The following is a 15,305-nucleotide window of genomic DNA, read 5'->3' as shown; positions in this document are numbered from 1 at the left end:
GGAGGTCTATGCTTTTCTAGTTAGACATTAAATCTTCAAGCAAAATTTCATGTGCAACAGAGAGATAACTTGCATAGTTGACAGAGCAGTCCAGTTAGTTACTTTGTTCTTTGTCTCTTCCAAGCTATTCGGATGATTTCTTCACAAAGCCTGGATCCAAACTGAAACTGTGTGGCAAACACACTTGGAGTCCTGTCAGGAGTGCTAGTGTGACAGGTTGTGTTCAAGTATGGAAGTCAGCAAATTATGTTGCTCTTCTTGGAACAGTTGGCTGGAATGGTGGATTTGCAGAGGTAAAAATTCAGTCCCGCTTTCAAAAAGAAAGTCACAGTTTTTAATAAGTATCAACCGTGGACAGCAAACATAACTTGGAGTGGTGGGGAAAGCGTGCTTGGTGCCAGAATCCAGACAGGTAATACAATTGGCTGCATTAGACTTAAGAATTCCTTCAAGCAGTGTGGAGAGGAATGCAACTAAGCTTGTGACAGATGCAGATCTGAACTCTGCTTCCTTGCAACACAGCCTAGTTCTAATAAATCCCAACTGATATTATGACAAGCAATCAACTGCTGAAGAGCAGCAACATGTACTACAGCACGAGCTGCTCCCACATTGTAAGAACTGGTGTTAACAAAGGTGATGACTTTAATCCACAGAGATTTCCACTTTGTTATTATGGGAATGAGAAGAAATAACTTCTAAGCTGTTTTCACCAGCAAAGACAAATCCCTCCACTTGGTTATGTGGGATCTTAATTGTACTTCTCAGACCACTCAAACTTAACTGGTCAAAATGCTTTTATAATGTGTAAATTCTTGGATTTATTTAATTTGGAGTAAGTATTATTATATACAAACCATTAAAAGAATGAATCTGTAGGAGATGTTATCATTGTTTTCCCTTGAACTTTCTCACCTTTTAAGGACATGCTTATCTGACGTTGCTTGCTTTGCTTCCACAGCGCTGCCAGCTAATAAATGTCCTCACATGGGAAATTTTATTATTCACTTAAAGTCCTTATTGCTCTGATTGACACATCTGAATACAAATCAAAGGACTATATAAAAAAATAATCTTCCCTTCTATTTCTTCTTAGTTTCTCCTCCTTCAGCACACTACAGATCTGCTCACATCTTGTTATCTTAAAATACATTTTGCATTACTTACACTTTGCTTTGACAGAGCACACTTTGTAAGGACACGAGGGACACAAATAAGATAATATCACATCTTCCCCCATTTAGAGGGTTTCTGTTTACTTCTTCCTCAAAGTGAGGACAACATGCACAGCCATCTCAACACCAGTTACTTTATGCAGATGGTAACTATCCTCCCTCAGAGTAACAGTCCTAACTGCAAGAAGTGAACTGACTTTGTCTGCCTAGTAATAATTTGCCACCTCCTGTCACCTTTCTTCTGACAGCCTCTGCCTTTTTAAAGACAAGAATTTATTGCAGCTTCTCTTTAATACAGGCTATAATCACTGTTTAAATCTTGCTTTGCCTCTTCTGTGAAGCTGCTTGTAAATATTTAATTGAAATGTGCTCACTTCCACACCATCAGCCTTATTTTGAATCTGAGCTCAAGAGGTGGGGAGAGTACCAAGAAGTCCAGGCCAAGCCTTAAAAGCATTCTAAATCACTGAAGTCACTATTTAGTCTAACTTTCTTTTTCAAAGCCGGAGTGCCAGTTGGCATTTTCCCTACTATGTGTTGTCTTCATACCTTTTTATTGCTCACTTAACAGTAACTGAAATAATCTCAGGACCACAACACAGCACAGCATATGGACAGAGCGCTAACTTAAAGGCTGTTCATATGGATACAAGTGCTAGAACTTAGAATTGGGTCCTTTTGCTGCTGTTATATTTCCAAAGATGCTTTCACTGAAGAACCATCAGTCATGAAATACAACACTTCAGAGCAGCTAAGTGTGCAAAAGGCACAGAACAGAAGCAATGACATGATCTCTCCATAACTTGAAACCCTCCCTGATCCATATTCTTGACACTGAGATCTGGAAAGTCCTACAAAGAATACACTGGAATCCCATTCCTGCAGGATCTGAACTACATGACCCTGTCCAGACACTGTGTTCACATCTGACACATGTTTGGCACCTCAACCACTGTGGAATTTCCATGAGTTCCTCAGACAGTCTATTCCAGCACTTTGCTAACCATACATGTTTGTCAGCTTCAAATAATGTCCAATTTCTATCTTCTCTGTTAACTGAAACCTGTCAATGCTTCTCTTTCTCAGCATCAGGTTGTTTTGTGTTTATATTCCAATACTAAGTTCTCCTTAAGATAAAACAGAACTGTAGAGCAGAACAGAGCTCTCAGGGTTCTTTTCCTGCCCTCATACAGACCCTCCATTTATTTTTCTTTCAAGTACAGTTCTCAAAACTGAAAATAGAGTCTTCCATTGACAAGTGGAAAAGGACTACTACATGTATTTCACAGGATCTACATATACTGCAAATCCTTTGTGGCGATGGCTGCATTTATTTATTCTTTGAACAGTGTGATCTTAACTTATTTTCAGCTCCCCATGTTCCTTTAGAGCTGCTCTGTAGCTTGCTCTTCCCTAGCATTTACCTGCAGAGCTTCTTGCCCATTTGTGCTACCATTCCGTCAGGGGAAGAAATTTAATAATCAGCCTTCTGCCCCCAAAGAAAAAACAACCAACCAACCACCCTCTAAGAGCCTACATAGTCAAGGCAGTTGACTCTATGATTTAAAGACAGTTTAAATTCTTACTTCTTAGTTATTGGATTATACTGAATCCAAACCCAGCCTGGCTCAAAAAATGCAGCTTAAAAAGGAGTCCTGCCCATCCACTTCTTTGATGCTACTGTTTGCTCATCTTCATGGTGAATTAGAAAAAGGAGTTACTTTCTGAAAATACAAGATCAAAATCAAGGTAAAGAAGCTACAAAGTTAATTTCATACAAGTTATAATCAAATCGAAGTTATCTTACATTTATCACACCTGCAATTGACTTCAAGTGCATCCCTCAGTGTTGCTCTTACTACTTTAAAAAACACACAGAAAACCATCAAGTGTAGTTTATCATTTAATAGAAAAACACTGCCAAAAGCACAAAATTTCATAGATTTATCAAATGCTGTGCTAGAAAGTCATTCTGCAGTTAAAGAGTATAAAGTTAAGCCACTGGTTTTTAAAAAGGAATTTATAACTATTTTAAGTTGCACACATCAAGGGAAGCAGCACCATGACTTGAACAACCCCGTTCATAATTTAAACAAATAGGAGCTCCATTTACACAAAAAGTACAACTATTATCAGTACCATACTAACATACCTCAGAAAAACTTTATCTTAGCCAGCACATCCTAATTTGTTTCCTCACCCCTGTTGTTTCATAATGCTATTTTGCAGAGTTCTTTGTAACCTAGCTATATTGGCATCCAACTCTGCTAAGCCATTCTTGAAGTCCTCTTCATCTCGAGATGTAAATGTTGAGAAAGAAGATACACTCCATTCAGACTTCCCTGATATATCATCAATTGAAATAAAGCTGACATCACCTACTTCACTGCCTTTTTTCTGAGAGATCTCTTTCTGAAACAGCATTGGAACATGAGACTGAAGTTGGCCTGGTTTGTCTGGGAAGTCTTTTGCAGCTCCACTTGAAGGGCTTTTTGGCCTCATTTGGACTTTGTCTCCTGACTTCACTTTATCCCCTGTAATTTCAAGTGTGTTTTCCACTGCCTTTTTCATGCTGTACCCAGCACTAAATGTATCCAGAATAGGTGGATCCTTTGACACTTCACTTCTATTCTGTTGCACGGAGTTTGAGAGCTCACAGTTGTAGTCCAGCATCTTACGAGCCCCTCTTGTATGAGGTAGTGCATTAGTTCTCTCAGAGGTGAGCTGTTTTTTAGAGGCACTGCTAGTCAGTGGAATATAAACAGTCTCATCCAACTTGCTTTGTTCATCTATTAAAGTCCCAGAATCACTAGCTGTTTCTGCATCTTGCTTCAGTAAGGTTGGTAATACTCTGCACGCTGATGCATGGTTCATTCCAGGTCCCTCACCAGCAAACTTTTCATAAGCTTGATTTAGCATTTTTAATTCTCCATCTTTATTTGAGAACTGAAGTTCTGTGTCTATCAAAACATGATCCATTTCTAATTTTTTAAGGTAAGTCATTACTGAAGTATTCCCAGGACACGGATCAGGCTGCATCTGTTTCTCATGGTCATCCAAGAGAGACTTTGAGAGACCTTTTTCAGATGTGGGTTTAATGTTGTCTGCTGTGAGGTCAGACAGAAGCTTGGCCATACTGCCCTGCAAGGTTCTGTTAAGAGAAAATAAATTCAACAGATCTACTATAGTTTTGGTAACATCTTTAAAAACTTGCATATATATAAAAAAAAAACCACATTAGATTTATCTGCCTGCAGCAAAGTTGCAACTCTCTTTCTATATAGAGTGTCATAAAATAGCAATAGGGATGTGACTATCATAATTACTTCAAATTCATTTTCCAGCTCAGAAATGTGCCTTGTGGATCCCACTGATGTGACTGAAAGCTTTTCCAAATCATTTCTCCCATTGCTTCTTAAGGAAAAATATAATAAAACAATAAATTATCCTCATTTTCGGTATAAAAAAATAAATACTTAATGCTTTTTTATATATATATGCGGGCCTGAGTGCACACTTATAGCATATATATAAACATGTAATAAGACATCATTATACTGCCATCTGGTGGTCAGAATTTAATAACCACAGAAAACCATAATATATCTGAACTAGAGAATCTGCAGTGTTGAATAAAAATATTCTATCTTTCCATTCAGTATCGACTCTTGCTAAGGCAGAAAACAGTTCAGCCTCCTCCACATGTTATGTCCAAGACAGTTTTATGTACACATTACTCTGTGTGCGGAAAGCTCTGTGAATCTCCAAGCCTGTCACCAGATTTATAGAACACCATGATGAAGTGCACAGCAATAATTCTAAAAAACGAGTAACAACAGCCTTCTCCCACCCACACTCATAATTAAAATCTGGGCATAATCTAACCCAAGGGCATGCACAATTAAGTAAGCGACTGCTCCTTCTCACAGAAAGGGTTTGCTTTGAAGATGGATCTTTCTGCAAGTTCTTCTAATTAGAGACTGTTTTCCAAAACAGCATAAGGTAAAAGAACAAATTCTCCTTCATTCATATCAAAAGTTCATTTCTTTATTCTAAGGCTGCCTGGGAAATATCAGTTGGTATTCAGATCCATGCACTTCCCATGCAGCTCCTTACAGGTAGTCTGCCACAGGTGTTAAGACTTCACCCAAGCTACTTCAAGTACCACTTTACTTTAAAATGGAACTAACGTCATAGAGCTTGAAAGATTTGTTTTAATAGAATTATATCACTACAATAGCAAAAGTATGTACAAAGAGAGGTTTCAGCCTACATGACCTCCTACCATAAAGATACTGGTGTAGGACTAAAGATAAGCAATGCCAAGAAGCAAAAACAACGCTTCACCATCAGTACCTGGTTAACTCACGCAGTCGGTTAACTTCTGCATCGCGCTGACGTAACGTTATGCCCAAAATCTTATTTTCCTTCTCAGAAGCTTCCAGCTTAAACTGAAGGCTCTTCACATTTGCTAATGCCTCCTCCAATTCTGAAATGCAAAGAGGAATTTAGCTGACTACTGCAGTTTAAAAATGCTAAGAATAAACAAACCTAAAACACGTACCAATCTTGACCTTGGTGGAATGAATATCGTATTGCTGTTTGTTTTCAAGCAGTTCCTTCTCTTTCCCTTGAATATCTTTTGCAAGATGCTTATTTTCTTCCTTCTGACTTTCTATTATTTTCAGTAGCTCTTCATTTTTAGCCTGCAGCGACTCAAGGCCTTTCAGCGATTCTTTGAGTTGAGTCTGGAGCATCACATTCAAGGACTGCAAAGAAGCCACTACCAGAAGTAAACATACAACTTTAAGCATGTTGTGTGCTACAGTTTGGATCTCTACGCTGAGTTAAGTTTCTTAGGAAATCTTGGTAACATGACTACAGCTCATGGATAAAATAAGGAGTCTTTTGAGGAAGAGAGATTAAACATGTAAACTTCCTTATTAGTTATCCATCATCCTCATTGTAGGATGGACACAAAGAAAAATAACCTGCTCTGGAGCTGAGCCCTCAACTTTCAGCATTCATGGAGTAAAACGACCCACAAAAACACAGTCACACAATTAGATCCTCAGTACTTAGCTCAGTTGCCACTACAGACCAGAATATTTAATGTTGTTATTAATCACATCTGTATACATCTGTATTAATTTAAACAAAGTCTTAACGAAAATACCCCAACAACCACCATTCTCTACTAGTACTTTACATTCATAGTTGCAGCTCTGTCCAGATTTCTTCTCATTCCTCTCTTGCTCCTTGAGTTGCTGGTTTAAGATTCTTAGTTTCCTAAACATGAATTGTAAAAAAGATCATATTCAGAAAGTTCAGAATGGATTCAAAACCAAGGCAATTTAAGTTAGTAAGAATAGAATATCACACAATGTTTTACAAATATGAAGCAGCTTTATTAATTGTTTTGTTGAATTTCAATCTTTCAACATCAAACACTGTTAATACTGTAGTTTTCAGACAGAATGATATATGCCAATACCACCTAGAGCAAAGGCTCAACCCTGATGCAGCTGTAACTACTAAAATGTCAGCATCAATTGACATTTTCTTTCAGCATCTATGCATTAGTTACATCCTTATATATATCCATACATCCGTACCAGCACATTTGGTAATATTTTTTCTGTGCAGTGTTAATATATTAAGGGCCACAACACTTACACCACAGCAGCGCTAGAATATACAATTTATAACACATCAAAGATCTTTCAGGCATTCTTTGCAGTAAATGCAGTTACTAACCTACGCAGCTGGGCATTTTCACTTCTGAGAGGCTGTAAAGCTAGTGCTATCTCGGTCTGCATGTTAGTGCTGCCCACTACAGCTGGGAGCAATGATATGCAGTCTTCTATTTCATTCATCAACCTTAACATTTCTGAATCATCTGCAAGAGGTGGGGGGAAAAAGAAACACCTGTAATAGAACGGTCAAAGTGATGCCATAAGATCTCATTTTCTTTTAAGTCAAACTTAAAAAAGAGAATTTTAAGCTGATCAACTATCCTTCTTTATTTAAAACTTTAAAGCTTGACTGTGAAAAGCTACGCTCCAGGATCTCGATACATCACCACCCAACCAACACCTCCCAGACCAACCCTGGTAGGATTGCTGCTCTGTAATCTGTCCACACTGCTCACTGTGGCAGGGGAAAACATTGTATACGAAAGGAGAACTGTATCTAACCCTGCTGCTATAATGTTGCAATAACCCAAAATGTGACATCATACTTCACCACAGTGAGGCACCAAGTGAAGGAAACTGTAGAAGGCCACTCAAAGATAACATATTCCAGAAATTGAAGTGCATGCTCACTTAGTGCAACTCTCCCATTACTTCATATAATCACTATAGTGCACAAAGAAAATGTTTTTACCTTGGTCTGTTATCAGTGCTCGGAGCTCTCCCAAAAGGTATTTTACCATCTTTACTTTATGGGCTGCTTTATCTGTGCTTTCTTGTCTAGGTTTTAGGCCTTTCTTTACACAGTTTTGCTGTCTGTTTGCTGAGGCCACATCAAGCATGTTCAATTCACCTTCGCTGATCACATCCTCACTGTGTTCTTCAGAAGCATCATTGCCATTACTTGAGACGCTACATGCTGCCAGACAGTGACAGAGCTTCTGTTCAGTCCCACCATTTACTATTTCATGTGTTTGTAACAGGGCCAGGTGAGCTTTTATGCACCTTATCAAGTCTGCTTCTTTACTCCATTGCGTGTGGTTTGGGGTCATCTCTCTGCCCAAAGACAATGGGGTGAATGTAGGCACTGCAGAGTTACTTGATGCACCTGATGCTACATAAGGCCTCACAGCAGGAAGTGAATTGGCAGACTGTATTTGTGCAGGAATGGAAGCAGCAGAAACCACGGGGAAAGCCACAGTTTCTCCCATCTGTGGCACGCATTCATTGCCACTGTCTATGGGAACACCCTGCATAGTGAAGATACATATTAAACAGGAAATTAGCATGATTTACATTTGATCTTAAATGTTACATGTAACATTAAAGCAGTTTGATGTCTGTTGTGTAAAAAAAAAAACAAAACAACACTTCAGCAGCTCTGGCTTTTTTTTTTTTCTTTTATAACCATTCATCCCTTGAACAGAATCAGAGCAGGGAAAAAATAAAAAGAACACAGTTCTGGCTCAGTATTTTCAACTGATGTATTTCTAAAAAGTCAAGGAGAGCACTAATGGCACACGGACTGCCTACAGGTGGAAGTTAACTCTACAGCCTTCCAGTTCCAAAGTGCAAACCCATTACCATCTCCCAAGGCAGATGCTGGTGCTCTCCATTAGTTTTACTTTATGCCCTGAAATACACACATTTTAAAATGTGGCTCTAAGATACTACTCAGTATCTGAAGACATAATTAATTAGGTCATTAGTAGGGGAAAAGCCACATACGAGATACAACTGCTTTAATGAGGAGTTGGATAGAGATTCTTACATGCATTATTGATAATATAATTCTGAACAATAGCGAGTAATTTCCTACACCTTTCATGCTTCCTGTCCATTACAGAATTCCCCATATAGAAAGACCTTCCATTTCACTCTTTGGTGTCCATGTATATAACATTTTGAACTGCAGTATTTTTTCCATCATCTTTCTACAGTACAGCTTGAAATACACTAAGATTTTTCATAATAGAAGAATTACATAAACTCAAAGTCCTTACAAATCAGCGCATAAAGAAATAAACAGTGCTATTTTAAATTGCTTATTAATAATCTAAATCAAACTTTTACTTACAGCCTGAGTAGATAAGGAATGAGCTGCATGCTGCAGGGACAGGTCTGCTGCGGAGGCAGATAATTGGTAATTACAAGCTGTAACACTGGGATATCCTGAAATGAAACAATGCTGTCACAGATCAGGGCAACCTGGGGCAAAACTTGGAGTACAACAGCAAGCCCTACATTGACAGTCCCACTAACCATGATTTGAGGTAGGAAATGAAGTCACAGTAGGTATTTCATTATTGCTCTGGGATGACTGGCCAGTTATCAGAGCCATCTGGGTTTGCACACGCTCACACAGTTTCTCACGTATCACAGGAGACTGTTGACTGCAAGGCACATGAGTTGGTCGAACCAGTTGGTGCTGTGCTGCGCTAGGAAGCTCTTTCTCAGTAGATGGCGTGGTAGATGAAAGAAGTTTCTTAGCTGACATTGGCACTAAAGAAAGAGAAGTTCAGCTGAGTGTTTTGTTCCATCTCCTGGACCTACACACCATAAAGAAGCGTGGAGCCTCTTAATGTTTAAGAAAAAAACAAGCCCAAGGAAACCTGCTTACCAATTTCTTTTTGGACGTAGGGAGCAGAAATGCTTTTTTTCAATCCTTTCTTCTTCAAAGTATTTGCTTTGGTTAGCAAAGGTTTGGAAGTAATTTTAACAGATGTTGTTTTCCCATGTTGTTTATGGATAGTCTCCTTTCCCACTGTTATTCAAAACAAAGGCTGGTCAACAAAACAAATCATGACAGCCCTATGAAAACTTAAAACATAACTTAAATTCTCAATAGTTACAACCTGTAGCTTCATTTTCTAGGATATTCTTCAGTAAAGCTGCACAGCGGTCAAGTCCGTTATGAATAGTACTAACCTGCACACAGAACACCTCAGTCAGAAAATGAGCATCACTGCTTTCTTTCAGTAAAACAGAAAACTTTCAGAGGGAGGCATCCCCATCACAAAGCATAACTAATGTGGTTATGCTTCTGGCACAAACAGCATAGGTGTGTTCACACAGTATATTCTATGCCTTACTAAGCTGCCAGAGGCAAACTTACTGCCAAGATGATTTGCAAGCATCTGCAATGTTCTGTCCAAATACTCTCAATGGCTTTGAAGGAGTTACTTTTAGCCCACATCCAGTATCTAACTTAGCATCTTTTTTTTTTTCAATCACTGCAGGGTAGAATTAGGCTTAATATAAGGAAAAAGCCTTTTACAGCGAGGATGGTGAGGCACTGGAACAGGTTACCTCGTGTTGTGGTTGATGACCTATCCCTGGAGACTTCCAAGGTGAGGCCGGATCAGGCCCTGGGCAACCTGAGTTTCCATTCTCTCTAGATAACAGATGTGACTGTATTGAGACACCAGGGAAATTACCTGATCATCAGAATCAGTGGAATAGAGGCAGTACCCAGCCTCCACATCAGAATGACATCCTTTTCTTAAGCCAGGCCTGAAAAAAACAGTCACATTCAATGTTCAGAGCACTTCCTTAACAGGTAAAGCTCAAAAATTAATTCCAAAGTTACTTTTACTCAATAGCAGCAAACTAGAAAAAAAAAGAAAAAGAAACATTTTATTAACAGATAACCTTCTCTTTCAGCAAGTTCTAAAGCCGCAACCACATCAGCACACGAACAGCTTACATACAAGAACTCAGTCTTTACCGAACAGCCTTTAGCCCAGTTAGCACCGATACGGACTCAACCTATAAACACAACGTGCTCAAGTGCTCGCTGTGCACCCAACCCCAGAGAGCGGCCGCGATTCGAGTCTTACTGTTTCCTTCCATCGTTTTGCTTTGCTGCTCCCACCAGCCTCCCAGCAGACAGCGCCTGTTGGGGACAGAAACACACGCTCACCACCGCGGCCTGGCTCCGCTCCCAGCGAGCACCCGCCTTCCTGGCCGAGCCTGGAAGCTCAGACAGCAGCCGAGAGCCGCCCTCCAGCACGGCCGGACCCCAGCCCCACACCACGGAGCGCCCCGCTCTGCCCCCCGCCCCGCACGCACCTTGCAGGGCCGCACCGCCCCAGCCCTCCCCGTGGCCATGGCGCCGTTAACACCGCCCCCTCCGGCGGCAATGGGAGCGGGAAGGAGGGGATTGATGGAGGGGAGGAGCTAATGGGAGTAGGGCTGTATTGAGGCTGCGAGAGTGGTCCAGCTTCAAAGCAGGCTTTAGAACAACCAGCCAAGTGGGCTTTCCATCAGCGTTCATCGGGCGTGCTTTCATTACATCGTTCTGCTCGAAAGCTGCTTTAAAGGAGGAGCTGCAACCCGTGTGTTTTGTTGGAGGACACGTCGCGTTTTGGTTGTTGCAGCCCTTAGAGCGCGTGTCCCGCATGGCACGGGTGCACGGCTCGTGCCGGCCGTTAGATGGAGCCACCCGAGCAAGGAATGGCGGCACTTCATGGACTGAGCATCAAAACGTTTTTACGGGCACTAACACTGAGAAAGAACATGCATGGGAATAGCAAACAGAGGATCTGCCATCTTCTTCCCATACAGAATATCAGGTGCCATTATGTCCAAAACCAGCACCTGCTGCCTGGCTTTCTTAGTCAGGAAAGCACGAACAGAAAACACACAGCGCCATATTTCTCTCGTATCCTTGGTTTTCTTTGTCTGAATATGAGGTAGTAGTGAAAAGGCACTGACCTGTTCCCTGTGACACAAGAAGTTTGCTGGAGTCCTTTAATTAACAGTACAAAATCAGCATGAATATGAACTAGAAAGACAGAGCCAGGATATTTTGCATCATGCACTGAGTGATGCTGGAAGCAAAGGAGCTCTTCTGGGCTTCTCCTCATGGCTAAAGGCAAAGCACTGCAGAGACTCCTTCAGCAAGTCATTAGGTGAGGCTACACCTTTTGTCAGTGATTCTCCACCTGCCTTCCCTGGTGTTTAATCTGTTGTGAGCTGCCTGGAGAGGAAAAGGGTGAGTAGTCTGTTACACATATATTGGCTCCTTTGATCCCTGAGCAAGTATAGTGAATTCCCTTGTTGTTCTCATCTTTCAATGAGAAACAATGCCTGGGTTAGTCAATACTGTCAAACCCCCTGATTCCTAAGCCTTCTATTCCAACTCCTACATTAGCTCAAAAATCACAATACATCACCTTCATCCAAGCCAGTGTAAAACATTCACAAGTTTACCACTCCCATTTGATTACACAGCAGGGCTAAGAACTCCAGCCAACTCATTTCTTTGGTAAAAAAGGCCCAATATCTATTATACTTGCAAATAATTCTTCTGAGAAATAAACATTTTATGCAATCTGTAACTAGGCTCAAATACTTGAACTGGACTTGGCCTTGGTGTTTTGCCTTGTTTTCAAGCGTGCTGTGCTGATAAGGAGCTGGATATATAGAGAGCATTGGTGATACCAGTAGTTAACTGGATGGCTGAAGCACACAGATGAGTGCAGTTAAAGATTATAGCATGTGTTTCATTAGGAAGATGTGGAAGCAAATGGTGATTATAGAAGTCTTAAAAAGCATAGGCAAAATTAACAGTGAGCATACAGGAGAAGATGCCTTCTGCAACACCTGAAAGGATGTTAGTTTCATAGATGTACAGCCTAAGCATGATTTTAAGCCTGTTAGTAGACATTTGTTCATGCATCATATTTCTTTGGCTGCAGTGGTGAGACTTCAGTGAGCAGTCGATGAAAGAATGAAGACTATCACTCTTCAGGGCCAAAGGAAGCACAGCTGAAGAAATAATCTACTTTCAACTGTATAGAAACAGGTAATTCAATAGTATTCGTCATACCCACTATGTTTATGTTAACTGCACAGTATGTGGACATAAAGGTGAAGGAAGATTATTTCAACTGAAGAAGTAGTTATTGGAAAAATAGCGATAGAATAATAAATATAATTGAAAGCCTATGGATGTAAATTGATAATCCCTCATATACATGGCCCAGAAGTAGGGAATGTATTTCCTGCTCTTTGATGCTGGACCTTTATGACCTCTGGTGTGATATTTTCCATTCTGGCCAAGGCACCTCTTCTTTGTGTCTGGTTTACTGGAGAAATATCACCATAGGCCACAAGAAATGTAAAGTAATTAACACCTATGGCATCAACCTTAAGAAGTCAAAATAAAAGAAGGCAAGCTGAGGTCTCTCCTTCCTCTCTGAGGCTGGATCTGTGGTACCTTTGCCCTTCCTGAAAGAAGTTAGAATAATCTGCTCTTGAAGAAGTCCATCATTTCCATAGGACATTCTACCTGCCACAGCCTGATGGCCTGAACTGCACTGGCCTTCCCAGAGACCAAGAAGACCCTTCTCAGCTTAGTCTGGAGCCTCTTCCCAGCCTTCCTAAATATGTTAGAATATGCTAAGAGTTTTTAATCCAGGTTTTACCTCCTAGGTCTTTGGGTTAGAATCCTTGCCCTTTAGTCTGCCCACACACAGCTAATTCTACCCACTATTTCATGTGAAGTACTGTTATAGTCAGGAAGGTTAATGCAGTGGAAGGACAAAACAGAAGCAGAACAGCAAAGAGACCAGTGCAGATAGGGTGGTATTTCAAAGGAAAAGTAAAGATGCTCACCTATCTCCAAAGAGCCAAGCTCACAGGAAGAACTCCACAAGGGAAGCATCTCCAACCACAGATCCTTTCCTGATGGGGGTCAGCCCTTAGATGAGGTCTGAGAGGTGCAGCCAGGCTCCACCCCTTCTTGTCCTATTGGTGAACTGCCCTCACCTGTGCTCCTGGGGCTGACCAGATCCTTTCCCCCACGTGCTCCATCAGTGGTTCAGGCCATGGCTCAATAGTTCCAATACAAGTACTTTCCCTTTCTTCTACGCATCAGCAAAACAATAACACAGAGATTTCAATTTTCATTTTGAATCAGTGTTAGCACCTTATTTGCTGTGTATCTCTTTGTCCCTGAGGCTGTCTGAAGGTAAGCAGCTTCATTTCTTTATTTCAGTGTCTTTTGAGTGTCTTCTGAAAATATTCACCTTGGCTGCATGTACAAATTCATTTATACCTAGATGCATATGATTATTTTTCAGCTTTATTGTCCAAGCTGATCTGAACAGGCAGGTAACTTTAAATGTGCTGCAATAAGACAAAACATAATGGTAAAAACATCATTTTTTCATTCTGTTTTTCCCTTTAAGGTGTTTTGTGATCCAGCACTGTACCAGCGTGAAAGCAAAAAGAAAACAACAAACTGTGAGTACTGGGCAAACTATCATGGGAATTTAATACCATTTATTCTGATGCTGAGAGGACACAAATGCAATTGAATATGGGCACAGTAATTTTGTTTCTTTTCTGTGGATTATTAAGAGCAGAAACAAAGCTCAGCTGCTTATGGAGAATGAATTAATCTGAGAAAGTGCAGACAGAGGCACTTTCTCCTCAAGAATATTCAGTTAAAAAGTTTTACTGGGGGTTGATCAAATTGTATGATTTTATTATTCATCTTTCTATTTTATTCGTTATGAGAAGTTATTGTTATGTAGAACAGTTTGTGCGCCTTACTTAATAAGAATGAATTAAATTAACCTATATGGAAACATGAGATCTTGATTTAACATAGCACAGTAGTGTTGATATGAACAAAAGCTTAACAGCAGTGAGGTGTGCAAAGGAACTGTCTGTTAGAGAGCGTGCTGTTGGGTGAAAGCGTCTGCTAATGGAATTAAGCAGGCAGCAAGTTGCTGTGGATGTGAAAGCATACTGCTGGCAGTAGGGAAGGCTCTGCTTCATGTTCCTTCCTCTTCCAGTCCATTCCTACTTGTCTTCCCATCTTTAATCCTTATGCTGGTAAGGTGAGCTGATCACTCCCTCATACAGCACTGGAAACATTAGACAGAAATAAAACAAATCCCAGTGCCTGGGCATTAGAGGCATGCTGGCTTTGCATCCTGTCTTATCTCCAAGAAAGAGCAAATAATTTGCAAGAGACATAATTTGCAGAAGACAACAAAGAGGAGCTGGCTGTTTTTAGGCCACCATCTCCTTTAAGTAGAGAGGGGAGGACATGAATGTTTATTATTTCCCTATTTGTAGCCATAATTAAGGAAAACGGTAGCCTTGTGTATGTATCCTTGCACATATTATCTGCTCTCAGACCTTACCAGGTTGAAATGTGTGTGTAGGTGGATGGATTTAAATGCTGAATATACTTAATGCTCAGCTGTTGCTGACTTCATCCCAAGGATATATCTTTCAACAAGCATGGGAGGTCTAAATCAGTTATTTAGTGTAAATTCCTTGCTTGATCTTAATTTTTGCATCTAATCTGACAGCGCAACTGCTGAAAACTTCATGAAGTTGTCTCCTTCAGGCCTCAAATGTTTTATTTCCTACTTGTCTGATGTATCATCAAATATAGTTTTTGCTTATGTCACCT

At 40.4% G+C, this 15,305-nt stretch overlaps 1 protein-coding gene and 1 long non-coding RNA gene across 6 annotated transcripts; one reads left to right on the top strand and one right to left on the bottom strand.

The window, feature by feature from the left end:
- Positions 1-3,065: 3,065 nt before the first annotated feature.
- On the bottom strand, positions 3,066-13,522 carry CCDC14 (coiled-coil domain containing 14). 5 transcript variants are annotated; one of them, XM_015868642.2, is made up of 13 exons: positions 10,940-11,542; positions 10,708-10,763; positions 10,306-10,381; positions 9,724-9,796; positions 9,489-9,632; positions 9,131-9,370; positions 8,946-9,040; positions 7,563-8,118; positions 6,933-7,074; positions 6,385-6,464; positions 5,740-5,958; positions 5,532-5,664; positions 3,066-4,326 (listed from the first exon to the last, which is right to left on the bottom strand). In XM_015868642.2, exons 1-13 carry the CDS (start codon positions 10,976-10,978, stop codon positions 3,372-3,374), a joined length of 2,808 nt encoding a protein of 935 aa, XP_015724128.1. In that variant the 5' UTR covers positions 10,979-11,542; the 3' UTR covers positions 3,066-3,371. The 5 variants fall into 5 exon arrangements, with proteins under 5 accessions (XP_015724128.1, XP_015724129.1, XP_015724131.1 ...); XM_015868643.2 differs by having other exon boundaries at positions 8,946-8,992; XM_015868645.2 differs by lacking the exons at positions 9,724-9,796; positions 10,940-11,542 and adding an exon at positions 13,490-13,522.
- On the top strand, positions 11,779-14,742 carry LOC116653681. The gene is made up of 3 exons (XR_004307982.1): positions 11,779-11,864; positions 12,571-12,677; positions 14,065-14,742. It is a non-coding gene; the product is annotated as an uncharacterized LOC116653681 (long non-coding RNA).
- The last annotated feature ends 563 nt before the right edge of the window (positions 14,743-15,305 follow it).

The sequence above is a fragment of the Coturnix japonica genome, chromosome 7 (assembly GCF_001577835.2).
Source record: "Coturnix japonica isolate 7356 chromosome 7, Coturnix japonica 2.1, whole genome shotgun sequence".
Lineage (NCBI taxonomy): Eukaryota > Metazoa > Chordata > Aves > Galliformes > Phasianidae > Coturnix > Coturnix japonica.
This window is presented reverse-complemented; position numbering and strand designations above follow the sequence as displayed.

Bases quoted from the DNA above. Each gene is read 5' to 3' on its own strand.
- CCDC14 (XM_015868642.2), bottom strand. From the start codon at position 10,978: ATGGCCACGGGGAGGGCTGGGGCGGTGCGGCCCTGCAAG. The intron at 8,119-8,945 runs GTAAGTAAAAGT...TTCACTATGCAG, and splicing joins ATTCCTTATCTACTCAGGCT to GGTGTTCCCATAGACAGTGG. The intron at 4,327-5,531 runs GTACTGATGGTG...TTCTCTTAACAG, and splicing joins CGACTGCGTGAGTTAACCAG to AACCTTGCAGGGCAGTATGG.